Genomic DNA, 15,096 nt, shown 5'->3' on the forward strand with positions numbered 1-15,096 from the left:
ACGTCTACTAAAAATTTTGCAGTAGTGTGGCTGTGACATCAGCTGCATACTCTGCTGAGTAATTTTTTCTTCATGCTTTTCCTGCCCCTGCTTGTACCCATTCTTTCTCACTTGTGTTAGATCTTCGAAGCAATGTTCATCTCACTTGCTCAAATAAATTCCTAGCCTACAGCTAAGCTTTACGGTAATATGGATAATAATAGAGAGAAAAATATTCTTGCCTAGATGATGGCAAGAGTAAAAATTTATTTTTTTCAGCAAACAAAGCCATTCGTATTTGTACTTCGGGTCTGGTAGCTGTGGTCAGAAATGAAGTTGTATACTGTACAATTTAATCTCTGCTGGTTCTCCTCCTTTTCCCCACATCCATCCACCCTCTCAGGTCTCCTTTGTAGCCTCATCCTTCCATGTCTCTTCTGCAGACCAGCTCCAAGTTCACCTTCAGTCTGTGTAAGTAACGGAATCAGAAACCACCGACCAGCCTTGCTAATGGAACTGAGTAACTTCGATAGCGTGCAATAGGTACCCTCAAATTAAGTTTCCCATTCAGTCCTAAAATGTAAGAGCAATTTGACTGCAACATGAAAAGAATATAGAGTGTATCTTAATAATGTATTCTTATGAAATATAAGCAACTATACGTCAGCAAAGGGGTCACTCACTTTTCCATCCTTGGATGTCCCTGCAACTTGACCTGTTGCTATAGTGATCCTATCAGGATGGACAGCCAGGCTAAAAAGAGAACAGGAACAGAGGCCAAACTTAAAGCCACTTATTACTTACTTCATCTAACTTATACATCAGCTTGTAACAAATAGCCCTATTTTAGACATATCAAGCACATTGCACACATGTAAACATTTTAGAAATATAAAGACAGAACAGACAAAACCTTTTTCATGCTCCTCAGAAAAATCTTCCTCCCTTGTGAACAAGGCTGCAATTTGCTTAACTCCCAGTAACTCAAAGCATGTATCAAACAAGCGCCAGTCTTGCTCACGTGGGAATTCATCTCACCTAAGTTCAAATGACTGCAATGTATAAGGAGTTTGCAGTTGAGCCAGTTCCCTAACTTCAGTTATCTCTAACCAGAAGTTGCAGAGATGTGCTCAGTACAGGTAATGACAGTCCTCCACAGCAAAGAGCTGTATCCACTCAAACATTGCTCTTCAGACTGCATTGACCAGATATTCAGTGACTTTTACAGGGAGATACCAACTTCAATACTTTTCAAAAGGCAAAAAAGCTTCTTTAGTAAGTAAGAACAGGTTACAGAAATCTGGAATGTTGATTCTAAAATTAAACCCGAGATTTTTAAAAAACATGATCAATGTTAACTAATGTCTCTAAGAACCTAAAATTCATATTGAAGCTTGGAGTACAGTCTATTTTTTCCCTAAATCCTCTCAATTCTTTTTTTCACTGCAGTTGCTTTGCATACAGTTCTAGGGGCCAAGTGCCCTGCAAAATGAACTGTGGCAGTAATTCATTCAGCTTTACAATGCAGAAATGTACCTTCTTTCTAATAAGCCTGAAAGCTTTGAAATACCTAGAGTCAGAAAATTTGAAAGAAAAAAATGAGATGGGACAGGCCCAAGTTAAAAATCTCCTTGTAAAACAACTAGATTATACAAATAATTCAGCTTTAGGAAACATGCTCACAGTGCACCCAGATTTGGTTATCAGGTTTATTTTTGGCTTTGAGGGACAACAGGTGTTCATAAAATTTAAGCTAAAGGGATGTCAAACTCATTTCATATGTTAGGACCTATCAGATAATTCAGGTGCTCTTCAGCTACACTCCGCAAGCAGATACCATCAAGATAAACCATATGTTTATTTAGATTTCAACATAATGACAGTGATATTTCCCGATACCTAGGTTCTTCAACACAGCTAAATCACTTTGAAGCACAAGCTGGCATGCTTGCATGGCAGCAGACACACGAGGCTGCTCAGGACTAGTTTACACGCTATCTGCTGTGATGCAGACATGCCTGAAGACTACCAGGAGGATGGCAGATGACATTAAAACTTCTTTGTTGGTTAGACTGAGCCTAAAGGACATGCACCTGGCACCCAGACCCAGGTGAAGACGAGTAATTTGATCCTTCTTAAAAAGGAGAGGAATCTAATGAAGAAGTGAATGTTAAATCATCCTAAAAACAGAGTAATGAAAATCAGGAGATCTATCCCAAATACTGTTTTATGCAGAAAAAAGAAGGAGGTTTAGGTGACTTACCACTTCACATCATCATTATGACCAGTGTAATGTCTCTGAAGTTGCTCTTCAACATTGAACAACACAACTACAGATGCGATGAAATACACAGTTTCGCCCGTTGGAAGAAGATAAAGATTACTGCGACAGTCCCGACCCCTATACCCATAGCTAGCACGCCAGTCAAGCTGCAATAACGTTATCTACCAATGAAGAACGTTAAAAAATAAGGAAAACCAAAATGGATTCACTGCCCCTGTATTTCCTGAAGCCTGCATCTCTTGGCTTGAGCACAGCTTTATCACTTGATAGCCTTCAGAACTGCCTCCCGTACCACAGTGAAGAGAGCTAAAGCATTGCACAGGCTGTGAGCTACTGAAAACCTACGCATCCTGCAGAAAAGACAGGGTAAAGAACACAGGAATTTGTAGACTTACTATCCCTTTAGTATCCTGAGGATTTGCTAAATGCCAGACTAAGGCAATATTAATTTTGTCCCAAGTGTATTTACTATTTACATTGCTTGACTAATTAAAATAAAAATTTAGACTTGATGGAAACGCTAATAAGTCATTCAGTACATCTCCCTGCATTACATTAGGATTGATTGCATTACCCCGTGTGCAGGTTGATTGATTTCATTATTCTGTGCATTACCAGCCAGATGGATACGAAACCATAAAAGGGTTACATCATCCGTTTCAATTTATTTTTATAGTATTTAAAAGGCAGTGGCCCAGATTCTGATGCTAGTCATATCAACGCTAACCTAAAATTAATCCAATGAAATAACTGGAATTAATCCAGAAATAATCTCATTTAGACCAAATGTTAATTCTGCCAAATTATGTAGTTTTTTCTTCTGCAGAGTCATCAGGGACTACAACTATTTTGGCTATCCTTTTTTATGGGAACAGAGAGAAACAGCATTAGCAAAATCCTGGCAAAACCAAACTGCATTCTAATTCAGTCAATATGGAGAAACTGGCTGTGATAAATATATGGAGAGGTTCTGAAACCCCAGTTATATGATACTAAAAAGATACTTGTGCACTATTCTCTTATGGTCAATGATAAGCTAGTAAAACAAAAATACTCACGTTAACATAACTCAAGAAGGAAGGTCAACAGCTATATTATTTAAATTCCTATTTTAGAAGTAACAGCTTACTGATTTTTTCTAATAAATGCAATAGCAGCAGTGGTGCATACCCAACCATCAAAATGTGCATGCAAAAACGTAGCTTTTGGACTCCCAAACTGAAATATTTCAGCTGAAGTTCCTTCAAGTTTCAGATATTAATATCTGAAGACATGAAAACAACCAACATCTTCAACCTACAAAGCATTTGCTATCAATTTTGATTATGTCTGTAAAGGTTAAGAGTTGCTATTCTAGATTGCTGGACAATGCTTTATTGGTTTAAATTTTTTTTCTCTATAAGGTCAGACAACATTACCAACTGAAGCCAACATAAAATTCCCCTAGCTCAACAACATATCAAGTTTATAATGAACTAGCAGTTGAAGGCAGCATAAGGAACTGAACCTTTAAAAAAAGTGACGTAAAAACATAATACAGACATTCACAAGGAACAAATGTCAGGGCATAAAAATAGCTATTAAAGGGGAAAAGATTACATTCTTTAGGGAAAATCTCCTTTCTTTACAATTCTTCCTGTGGGGAACAATGCTGCATTCAACCCCTTGCATGACTGCTGTTGTCAAACACTCAGTTTCTTTCTACCAGCCTTTTTTCTCAGATGCAAACTCCTGGGGTTGATCTCTCCTTCTCCTCACTGTTTCCCACACTCGGATTTGGTGTCTTCAACTTGGATTTGGTGAGTTGGCACTTCAGGGAATGTTATCATGACCTTTTCTTTTCATTTGGCCTGCAGCTTTTGTTGCAAATCTCCTGCCTGCCAAGCGAGCTGGTCTCAAACGGGTCTGTGCAGCGCACTGCTCCCGCCCTCACGGCCCCAGTGCCGATTTCTCACTTGGGTTTTACCACCTCTGCTCTAGCCCTCCCTCCTGCTTCAGCACTCAGCATTTCTGTTTCTTCATATCTCACGTGGCCTAAACCTTTTCTGGCTTACCCAGATACCTGCTAACATGACTGTAAAGCCCCCCATACGGTGCAGCTATATGCCCTGAAATCTACACGTCATTAGATTTTCTTCTTTCTGTTTCTCATTACAATCTGCTTTGCTCTTTTCATTTGTCCGTATCACCTCCAACATCTTGGTTTTGTAACCCCACTCTTACACGATAAAGTATTTCTGGCTGTAATCCCACAGCCAGGCTGATTTGTCCGCTACAAAAATGTTTTCTCCGGCTCCAGTTCTGTTACCCTCCAATCCAACAGCTCAGGTTCTCCAACTTAACTGGAATGAATGCCTGCAACACTGGTTGGGTTTCGGCTGTCTGTGTCTTTTTCCTTAAATTATCTTATGCTCCTGCCCCCAGCTTGTCTTCTTATCATTACAGTCTGTAAATTGGGCATTATATTTTTTCTCTCTCTCTTTTTGTTTTTTTTTTTTGTTTTTAAAGTCTTTCATATACCTAGTCATTGGTATAAGTTTAAGTATGGATATCACGATTGGATTTAACTGCAAAGAAATTAAAATCTGAAAAGGTTATCACAGTATTTTTGGAAAAATGCATCCTCCTCAGTAAACATTTAGGGTTAGTTAGATCATTTAATTAATTCATACCTTGTCTATTCACAGACAAACTTATATATATAGCATTCTGCTGGGTATACAGACACACACCTGGAAGGACATATGAATATTCAAACTAAAAATAATACTCCATCTGGCAAATATTCAGTCATTTAAGTAAGCTTAAGTGAGAAACTAATGAGACTGAAATCATGACCTGCTCTAATTATCATTTCTTATAATAGTCTGAAATATTAACTTCAGCTTCCACCTACACACTGCTAATGACAATCTGTTTTGTGTTGCGGTTGGGTTTTTTGTTGTTTCAGCAAGCATCCTAACACTTTCTCCTCTATCATCCTTCGGTCCCCTAAGCAAGGGGCACCTTGCAAGTGTAAGACGACATCATTCAATTCTATTGTGATATATGGTGAGAGCCTGTACAACAATTAGATGATAACATGCTGCAAGCAGTATTTATCACTCTAATCTCAGCTGGTTTATTAATTTTGTGGATTTTTTTTAACTCATCTGCAGTTATTTCTGTACGCATTATCTATGCAGTTCCAGCAGAGTGGGGTAGAACCTACAGGCTCAGCTGCAACAGGAATAATATGAATGGTTACTAAACCTGTCATTAATCTCTTGTGAATACAATGAGACTTTTGGAAACTGTGTGCATTCTGAAACCACATGCAGTTCTATTTATACAGCTTCAAAGACAACTATATGCAGCCTATCTTCTTTTTTATGAATACAAAGCAACTTCCTATTTGCACTGTTTGGGTCTTAAAAAAAAGCCTTTTTCTTAAAAAAGAAAACCTTATAAGACTTCATCTCTCTAAAAATAGTGGATATTACAAACAGACTCGGCATTTATATTTTATCTTGAATCATCTATTACATATACTAAGACTATACAAAAATGAAATACAATTTCTTTTTTCAATAAAGAATGTATTTTCTCATTACAAAAGTGAAACATGAAAATTTTTGTAGGTAATGAAACACTGATTTCTTTCAAGTTAGAATTCTGTAATTATGTCCACTCACAGAAGTCAGTGGGAAATTGTTGTTCACTATTTACGGTGCTTAAACACAGTGGAAAATGTAACTTCAAACACTATTTTATATATGAGAGCTTATGAATTTTACTGCTAAGTACCTATCAGTTGCAAACTGCTACTGAATTCAGGGCTTATTCAAGTACTGAAGTTGCTTATAGCATTCTCTGAAGGACAACAGTGCACGTTTTATAAAATGCAGTTTGAAACGATAAATTACTGCTGAGAATCAGCAAAAAACCCTGAGCCTGTTTTACGCACACTATAATTAATAATCACAGCTCACTACATTGTTAAAATATGCCTGGTTTAATCTTTAAGTAATTAGCATGCTTCAGACTGAACCTTTGGGCAACATTTAAGCAGAATCTTTCATAAGCTGCCACCCCGTACTTCACAAGGTGCAGAACAGCAGCCTCAAGAAATTAACACCTATTTTCAACAGAATGTTACTTCACTAATGAAATGAACCCTATGATCTTAATTTTGCTATATTTTAGCTCAAAATTATTCAAACCATATCATTAAGAAATTACTGATTTCCAGTAGTCCTCTAGCACAGAAAGGATACACCCATTCCAGTTTAAGCCTCTTGGCTGGTAGTTCTACTTTTGCTTCCAAATTGTACGATTCCACTTGCTCTTTGGGCATGTACATGGTAACAGGACGTCCACGAAGAAACATTTTTACGTATCCTTCCTCTACAAAAGGTCAGAAATGTTTAATGTTACACAAAATAAGCATCAGTGGAGAACTCCAGTGCTCCTCCATCCCTTCCCACTTAACAGTTTGGTGCGTTACAATTACAGAAGGACATGCAAACTCAAAACTTGGAAATAAAGCAGGTTGGCTTTTTTTCCTAAATAGTAATCACTAAGCAGAAAATTTTTTAAACATACAAAGTCCCTTTTGCCTCTAAATATTTGGAGCAGCAGAATTAGAACTAAACAATGCCATGAAGAACCACAAAACTGAAAGGACTGAAATCGAAACTATATTGGTGAAAAACAATGCTACAATATTAAGTTTTTTAAATATCAAAAATGAAGGGGAAAACATCAAAGATTACAATTAACGCAGAAATGCCACTTGAAATTAATTTTATTTTTTAATCAATATTTACAGTTGAGCATCAGCATCTAAAGTATTTTCCAACACTCAGTCGCATTCTTTGCATCTCAGTGTAAAGCTATGCTTTACACTTGATACAGTGTTAGAGATACATTCGAAATAAGGAACACAATTAGTAAAAGGAATCATGCTGATGTACATGCAGAAAAGATATGTGATTTAAGAATTACTAAACATTGAAAAAGGAACGACAACACTGACAGCACATTAAAAGAAAGGAAAACGACATACAAGAGAGAAGCTACAAAAACTGAATTGGCTGACAGAAGTAAACAATTCTAGAAGAAAATACTAAAAGTAATGTGTTGAACTGGTAAGAAATATTTTTGGGGGAGAGAAGCAGGGATTAATAACAGATCTGGAAGTACTGACTTGGGGACTTCATGGGGCTTATAAAACTAGGAGATCTGGGAAATGCCATGAAGGTCTGACTAAGACTTTTGGGAACTGGCAAGGCCAAAGTGGGTGTCCTGTGAACTTCTGATGAAGTTTGTCCAGATTCAGAACGTGCTGGCTCTTGCTGCTCCATCGGCAGATCAAGGGTTTCAGCCTTGTTCTCATGCGAATCAAGCAGTTTTGGAGTCAGTGACATCTGTAGAGTTACTAGACAGAATAATCGTGGGCACAGAGGAAATGGAAGGGCAGAAGTAATAAAATCATGTAAATGAAAAAAAATTATACAATTTAGGACTGTTAAAATTATGCTATGAATTGTTAAGTATAATTACAATTACACCATAATTTTTTTTAATTTGAAAACTAAGGCTTTATTTTAATTGGACATATGCATATGCTACAAATCCTGACTAAATGAATAAAAATTATTGGTTGAACAAATAAACATAATAGCTATGCTGCATTATCTAAATATATGTGCATTTTGCCTTTAGATTAATTCATTTGGGAATTGAAATTACAGCTAGGGCGCTCTAGCTTCATTTACAGAATTCATACATGTAATGAAAACAACAGAAAACAATGCTAAAAAAAAAAAAGCAATAATAATGGTGACAGATGCTGGGACCTTAAGATGCCCGTTAAAATACTGGAATTGTTTTAAAAAACTTACTCCAATAGATCTAGATTGGAAAATAAAATATAGCAGGTAAAGCATTAAATAGCAGCACTATTTGTATGCGCATGCAGCATCCATTTAATGAGCTTGAAATACATGCCAATACTGCTGATACTGGTGCACTGGAAGTCAATAAATTTTCAGCAGTGACAACCACTGACTGTGCTTATCAAAGGCTAGGAATGAACAGAAGTTTAATTCACTGAACTGCTTTTCTCATCTGAAACTTACAGGACTCATAAAACTTGGATTTAGCCATCTACAGGGTAAGTTTTTTGACCCAGTCACTCAAAACTCCTTTTTAAAGTAAATAGGGAGAAACGGGTACTTTTTTCATTTTAATGATGTTTAAAATTGATCACATTTCAAAGCAGATGTCCAAAATCAAGTACAATAAATTATACCAAGTACATAAATTATGCCTTCAAAATACTTCTCTCTCTCTCTACTAACTATAAAAAGGAACTTAGGCTGACTGGGTCAGGCACACAAGTACATGCTACGTATTTATTTCTAACTTTTGGTAATATTAATTCCATCTGTACTCATTTTTGTTACCAATCCAAATATATTACCTACATAATCAATCTATATCCCCTTCTTTGTACTTTTCTTAACTAAGATTTTAAGACAGTAAAGCTCTAAATGTGAAGATATAGATGTAAAGACAGACAATCATCAAACTACAAAGACAGACCAATGGTGAAACTTTTAGACAAATGTATCTTTTACATCTGCAATTTTGTAAATTTGGAATTGTTGTTGAAAGTAATTGCAAAAAATTAACAGTTACTGAACTGAAATAAGATGGCACGTGAATGCCAGTAGGATCTGCAAAGGAGACCACTACAGATTGCAGGCATAAAATTGTACAAAGAACACACAGAGGTAGAGACTCTCTAAAAGACTTTGCCTTGAGAACAAACATTCTTTGCTTTGTGAAATTTTAGATTTGTCGTAAAGCTGAAAGATGCTGATTAGTGGAAAAACTGTTAGGTTTTAGCTATCTCTAAAAAGCAAGACACATCTGTGATTATATCACAGATATAAACATGCATCAAAATTGTGCATATTTACACTGCAATTTAACTAAAGCTTTAGAAAACTATATGGTATGTTTACCAAATGTAACTCTGCTTTATGACATTGATCAAAAAGCACCAAGAAATTAGTTGGAGGTCTAGGTCCGTTTACTCAACATTCACAAAAAATCTACAGTCTACTCAGTAAGAAAAAGCAAGGGAAAAACCAAGGCTTCTACAATCATGTTAGGCTAACAGCAGAACAGCCAATAAAGGGGCAAATTCTATATGAATTTCAGCAAAAGTGCAGAACACCATTTCAAACAGTGAACATCCACGTGTTGCCATATAGCTCTCTCAACACATTTTTTCTTATTCAAATGCTTCGGAATAAGTCCACAGGAATCTAAATTATAACCCATTATTATTGTTATAAAAGTGCACCTGAGGGTTATAATTCAGTAGACCGTATAATAGATGGTATAATATTTTTGCTTCATTCAAAAGAACTAGAAAAGTTTTAACATTGCAAAATGTGCACAAGTCAAAAAATAGCTGTTTATACATTCAGCTTTTATCCCACCAGTACCACTTTGCTTCGAGAGCTATGAGGTTCTGGAATTGAAGCCTACCTTTGCAGTGCGTCACACGGCGCTTCCCTTGTGATTACAGAGACAGAGACAGAAGGGCTAAATAAAGATGTGTTTGAATACAATAAACTCACTAAAATACCTGCTCTACAGTCGGCCCAGTTGTATTCTGCTGGAGGTTACCCTGGCGCTTGACAAAACACTGAGGCACACTCCACACCATACGTAATTCCAGTTGAAACCCTTTTCCTCCACCTAGGGGCTTATTAGCTTAAGCTCCATTAAGCAACTATAAGCTTAAAGTAAGTAAAATACCAAGTATAACTTTCTTAGAAAAAAAAAAATCATTAACTTCATTAAAAATTTTGTCCAGGTGAGAAGGGTTAAAGTAGTGTCACATCTGTTTAATTACTGATCTTTATCTATGGGGAGGTATCAGAAGAAAAATTATTCCAAATACCTTTGCTTACATGGTGCAAGGGAAGGAGAAATGTTAACGCAAAAAAAAGTATATTCTGTGCAAATCAGAAGTTTCCTTTTCCTAAACCAAGGGTTTTCATGAAAGGGACATGAATCGTGATTGTATTGTCACAAAAGACTTAAGTGCTTACTTAGTTTTATATCTTATTGAGATCAAAATCAATTACACTAAAGCCTGAAGCATGGCTTAAGAGCTTTGCTGGATGCTGATCAACCAGCGCAGTAAACAAAAGATTTACTACTTTTTCAGCTTAATGTACGATTACTGTCACAGAACTATACACAAAAGTAGTATGATACATCTGATAAATCAACAGGGTTTTTTTCCTTCCTTATTTTGTTAAAAGAAAGCTTTTATTTCAGTTGGCCTTGGTTTTTCAGAACAAAAGTAACTGTTAGATATACTGTTCAGCTTTGTATCTTTATCAAGATTGTTCAAAAGTTTTTAACTGTCTAATAAGGACAAACTGCTTTCACTTACACCTACTATTTCACTTTTAAAATCTTTTTGCAGGGATAATACATAAGTAAGAAAAAATTCAAGTGGTTTTCATACTAAAGACAGACTTCCAAAACTGCAGTAACAAATCACCTTTTTCACTTGTAATTTGACAAATTTTATTATAAGCTATTGGGACAGATATGGCATTCCTTAACAGTACTGGAGGGCTGCCTTTTATGACTAAATTAACATGAATGCATCATAGCTGTAACTTGGCATATACTTTAATTTAAAAAACCTTAATAGTGCTTTGAAAGGGTAGACTGATTTGGAGTAAGAAGACAAGGCCTTTTACTTCTTTGTCTTCTTATAAGGTATCCTAACTGCAAGATAAAGCTATCGGGCCAATAAAAACTAGAGCAAACTAATCAACTTTTTAAAAATGTACCATCAGCAGCCTGTAAACATCATGTTTAGATTCCCAATACCAGTTTCTAGGCATCCACAGAAAGAAGAAAAAAAAAATCCATTATGTTATCACAGTTGTTATTTGCTTAAAAACTGCAGAAGTTCCTACCTGCACTGAACATTGGTTCCTTGGGTTTGCTGTGAAAATAATGAAAAAATTCCATTTTAAAAAGCACGCACATACAGTCTGCATACATGAAGGTATCAATACAACAAACTTTAAAATATAAAAGACATAAAATATTTTTTGTGTGTACATATAAACAAAAATACTTTTTCAATTCAATTATTTACAAGGTAAGTCCCCAGGCAGACACAGTTAAAACCCATATACATTGCGGCTCCTCGATGGCAGATGTTAAAACTTCAAGATCCAATTCTTACATTCTCAAAGCTATGTATTTTCTTCTTCATAACCTCACTAACTACCAAATCCTCTCCTGCAAAGTTAGTCCAGTTATAGGAGAACATGGAAACTGGTCGTGAGCAGCTGCATGAGTTTTGGTTTCCAGTCAGTGAGATTTGTTACTCTAAAGCAGCCTACAACTGTAATAAAAAGCTAGGAATATATTCTTAACTACAAAATCTCTCTGCATATGTGGAGCAGGGGGGGCTACTGCATCAGTGCATGTGTGGGTGTTCACTTGCTTCATGTCTTTATTCTCTCCAAATTTAAGGAGCAATCCAAAGTTTGAATCCTGCTTTTCCAAAGCATTTACATAAAACATGGAACTGCCCGACTGTTTCTTGGTGAATGACAGTACTTAGTAAACCCCAGAAAGCACAGAACCATCATGATTACAGTATCTTCTCTTTCTCACTGCACTGCTGCCTGGAAGACAACCTGAAAACAGTTTGTCTCTGCATCTTGAGAAAATTCTTGGCAAAACTTAAGCAGGAAAATACATGAAGCATGCAAAGAAAGAAGAGGCAGAAAAGCTGAGGAGCTCTCTGGACAGTACTACCCTGGCCAGAAAGAGGCAATCTTTTACAAGAAATGGCAGTCATTTGTTTTCTTTGCCCTTTGCCCTTGTACAATCAGGCTTGAGGGTGGTGTTTCTGAGGAAGCATAAAAGGGACACAAAGCTGTATTACGCAGTTATTTTTCCTCCCCAATCTATTTTCTTTCTATCCAGTAAAACTTGAAATATCAGATTACTGCTGTACGTTTCTTAGGGTGGTCCCAAAAGGGTCGAAAGCCCTATAATTCTGATGGCAAAATGCTAAAGCATGAAGTATCCCTAGGGCTGTGACGCCCTCTCCACATCCGTTCCTAGACTGCAGCAGGCAGATAAAAGAGAAACCAAAAAAAGAAATGAAACCAGGTTGAGTTTTTGCACACATTTTTTTTCTAAGCATAAAAGATTATTTCTCCATGACAGAAGCTGTAGCAAATAATTTTACAGTATTTTTCCTTTTGCCTGATTTGACAGTTATATTGAGAATAATATATTTACTTAATGATAAAACCAAAATAAAACAAGAATTCTACTGATCCGACCCCACTGATGTAGCAACTCTTCATCATATCAGCCTGAGTATTAATCAGGCATCAAAATTCATGCTCCAAGCTGGCACACACAGCCAATCTCATCTGTATAAATAGCATGATGTGTTGCCATTGTTAACAGCAAGATTAACACTTTCTCTTATGAATGAAGATAGTTTTAGAAAACAAAAAACTTTATGGGATGGAGCACCAGTCAGAAATGCTGCCACATTAGAGACAAAAGAATCCCTAGCTCTGAACAGACCATGCTGACTTATTCAAGCTAATCAAGCTAATGTGAAAGGCTGATTCATGACTGTAATAAAGCAAATCATGTGTACTCTAATTATACAAACCCTAACCACACACACAGCTGAGAGCTCTGACTACCGTTTTTATGTGGACTTAAGTCAGTTCCTACTTACCTAACACTTAGGAAGGTTTACCCCGGCTCATAGCCATATGGTCATCTCCTTACTCCTTATGCTTAAAGCTTCTTAAAATAGCTTTTTGTAGCATTAAGTTTTTGCGTAACAGCCTACAACTCTATATACTTTGAAAAACAATAATTTCATAATTGCCTTTTTAGATTCCTGGCATGGATCCTGCTTTAAGCTTCATCTTCAGACCAGACACAGAATCACGGAATACCCCAAGGTGGAAGGGACCGATAAGGATCAATGATACAAGTAATAAGGCTGTGAGCAGACGGTTAAGTAACATCCTCTTCTTCTCTCTTTCACACATACAGTTAACTTTAGGAGGACAGCCTTCGCCCCCAGTGTTTCAGAATCACTCTCATTCTCCTTCTAGTCCCATGACTCTTGCTTTTCATTTTGCATGATGGCCCAGCTTCAACAGGAAGCATGAGGCAAGTCTTTAGCGAGCCTCTTGCACGGGATAAGGACACTCTTCAAGGAGGTGAAAGCTGTGGTGCTGAACACCCTCAGGCTGCATGTGACAGAAATCAGGAAAACTCTCTAGCCATACAATGATTGTTCTCATAGTAGCACCAATATCATCAGCTCCAGCTAAGGCAATCCAACATGCCCTCTCGATTAGCTCCTTGGGATACCTGCACATTATTTAAGCACTACATCGCTTGTGTGCTGGACTTTCTCCCTGAGCCCAATGTAAGTGATTTCTGATCAATGCTGTTGTGGCCTGACAACTGCAGAGTGACATAACCACTTGGCTTCTGTTAGAACAGTATGAAAAAATTTAAAATGCATCTCAAGTACTGTGATCAACTCTCAAGTAGAAAAAATCTTGCAGATAACCATTAATTACGTCATAATGTTTTTATTTCTCAGCTGTTTTGGAATCCATTTTTAAAGTGTACAGTATCTCTATGTAGCTGCTAGAAGTCATACCTTTCCTTAATTTAAATGATATTTATTTCTTTAGCAGCTTTAACATAAAGCTAATTTCAGATAATTATCACCTTATGCAGGCAGCAAGAACTCAGGGATATCTTCAAAAAAACAGACTTTGCAAAGCACTCTAGATTTTGACAGGTATATCTTCCACTGCACAACACACACAGAATTCACTTTTCGGGGACTTGATCTAATATTTTTTATACAAGATAAAACACACACAGAGAGAACAGCGCGTTATCATCATATGTTTGTTAAGATTTTTCTAAAAAACTACAGTAAATTGGAAAATAATGACATTCACAATAGCTAGGTGAAATATTCCTGTTCATACTCCAGAAACAGGTCTACCCATCTAATTAGAGAAACTTATTTAACAAAAACTCTACAAGAGATTTGTTTTGTTTATATGAGATGCATTTTTTGACACCAATGAGGTCACAACATAAGAACTGTTGCTATAATTTGATATGTGCAATAGACTAGGAAGTTATGTAAAATAAACAGTAAAGCATTAGAAAACCCCGTGAGCTTCAAGAGATCAATACAGGAAACAGCAACTCCTTGTTCGTAACTTCACCGAGGCAATGTAGCTGCCTGAAGTTATGCACTATTGCAACACTTCACAGAATGTCCAGATTTAAGAGCAAGCTTTTATCTTTTAGCAGCCTCTTCACTGGTCATCAATTTTTTGCTTAGTTTTGCCTTTCAAAAATTTCAGGCTTGCTTGTCCCTAAGAGTGTTGATACTTGGTTTGCTGCTTCAGTGGTATTCTACCGGATGTATCAAGGTATACATTCTCTGTGTCAAAAGGGTCTGCGATGTTTAGTAACAATTTCATCCAAATCTGCACATGCAGAAAGAGACATGGCCTCTAAGTAATCCAATAAAAGATTGATTTTTCTGTCAAAAGTGCTATTTACTTATAGATTACTTAAAGAGTTAATTGCTACAGTAATTTTGTTTTCAATTATATTTCAGTCTTTTAGGAATTTTAAAGTACAAAAACCTTATAAACAAAACCAAATCCACATCTATTTAGCTATCTGGTTGTTTTATTATTTTACAAACA

At 36.5% G+C, this 15,096-nt stretch overlaps 1 protein-coding gene across 15 annotated transcripts in view; it reads right to left on the minus strand.

Moving 5' to 3' along the window:
• EML1 (EMAP like 1) overlaps positions 1–15,096 on the minus strand; it is a 130,592-nt gene that overhangs the window by 24,617 nt on the left and 90,879 nt on the right. For 10 of the 15 annotated variants that reach the window (XM_040599795.1, XM_040599791.1, XM_040599785.1 and 7 more), the window contains 5 exons: positions 11,266–11,294; positions 9,809–9,835; positions 6,520–6,649; positions 2,243–2,392; positions 663–732 (listed from right to left, as the gene is read on the minus strand). In XM_040599795.1, the coding sequence (XP_040455729.1) occupies positions 663–732; positions 2,243–2,392; positions 6,520–6,649; positions 9,809–9,835; positions 11,266–11,294 (406 nt within the window). The remainder of the gene's footprint in view (positions 1–662; positions 733–2,242; positions 2,393–6,519; positions 6,650–9,808; positions 9,836–11,265; positions 11,295–15,096) is intronic. The other 5 variants (XM_040599786.1, XM_040599796.1, XM_040599793.1 and 2 more) reach the window with 1 other exon arrangement.

This window comes from Falco naumanni, chromosome 7 (genome assembly GCF_017639655.2).
Source record: "Falco naumanni isolate bFalNau1 chromosome 7, bFalNau1.pat, whole genome shotgun sequence".
In the NCBI taxonomy this organism is placed as follows: domain Eukaryota; kingdom Metazoa; phylum Chordata; class Aves; order Falconiformes; family Falconidae; genus Falco; species Falco naumanni.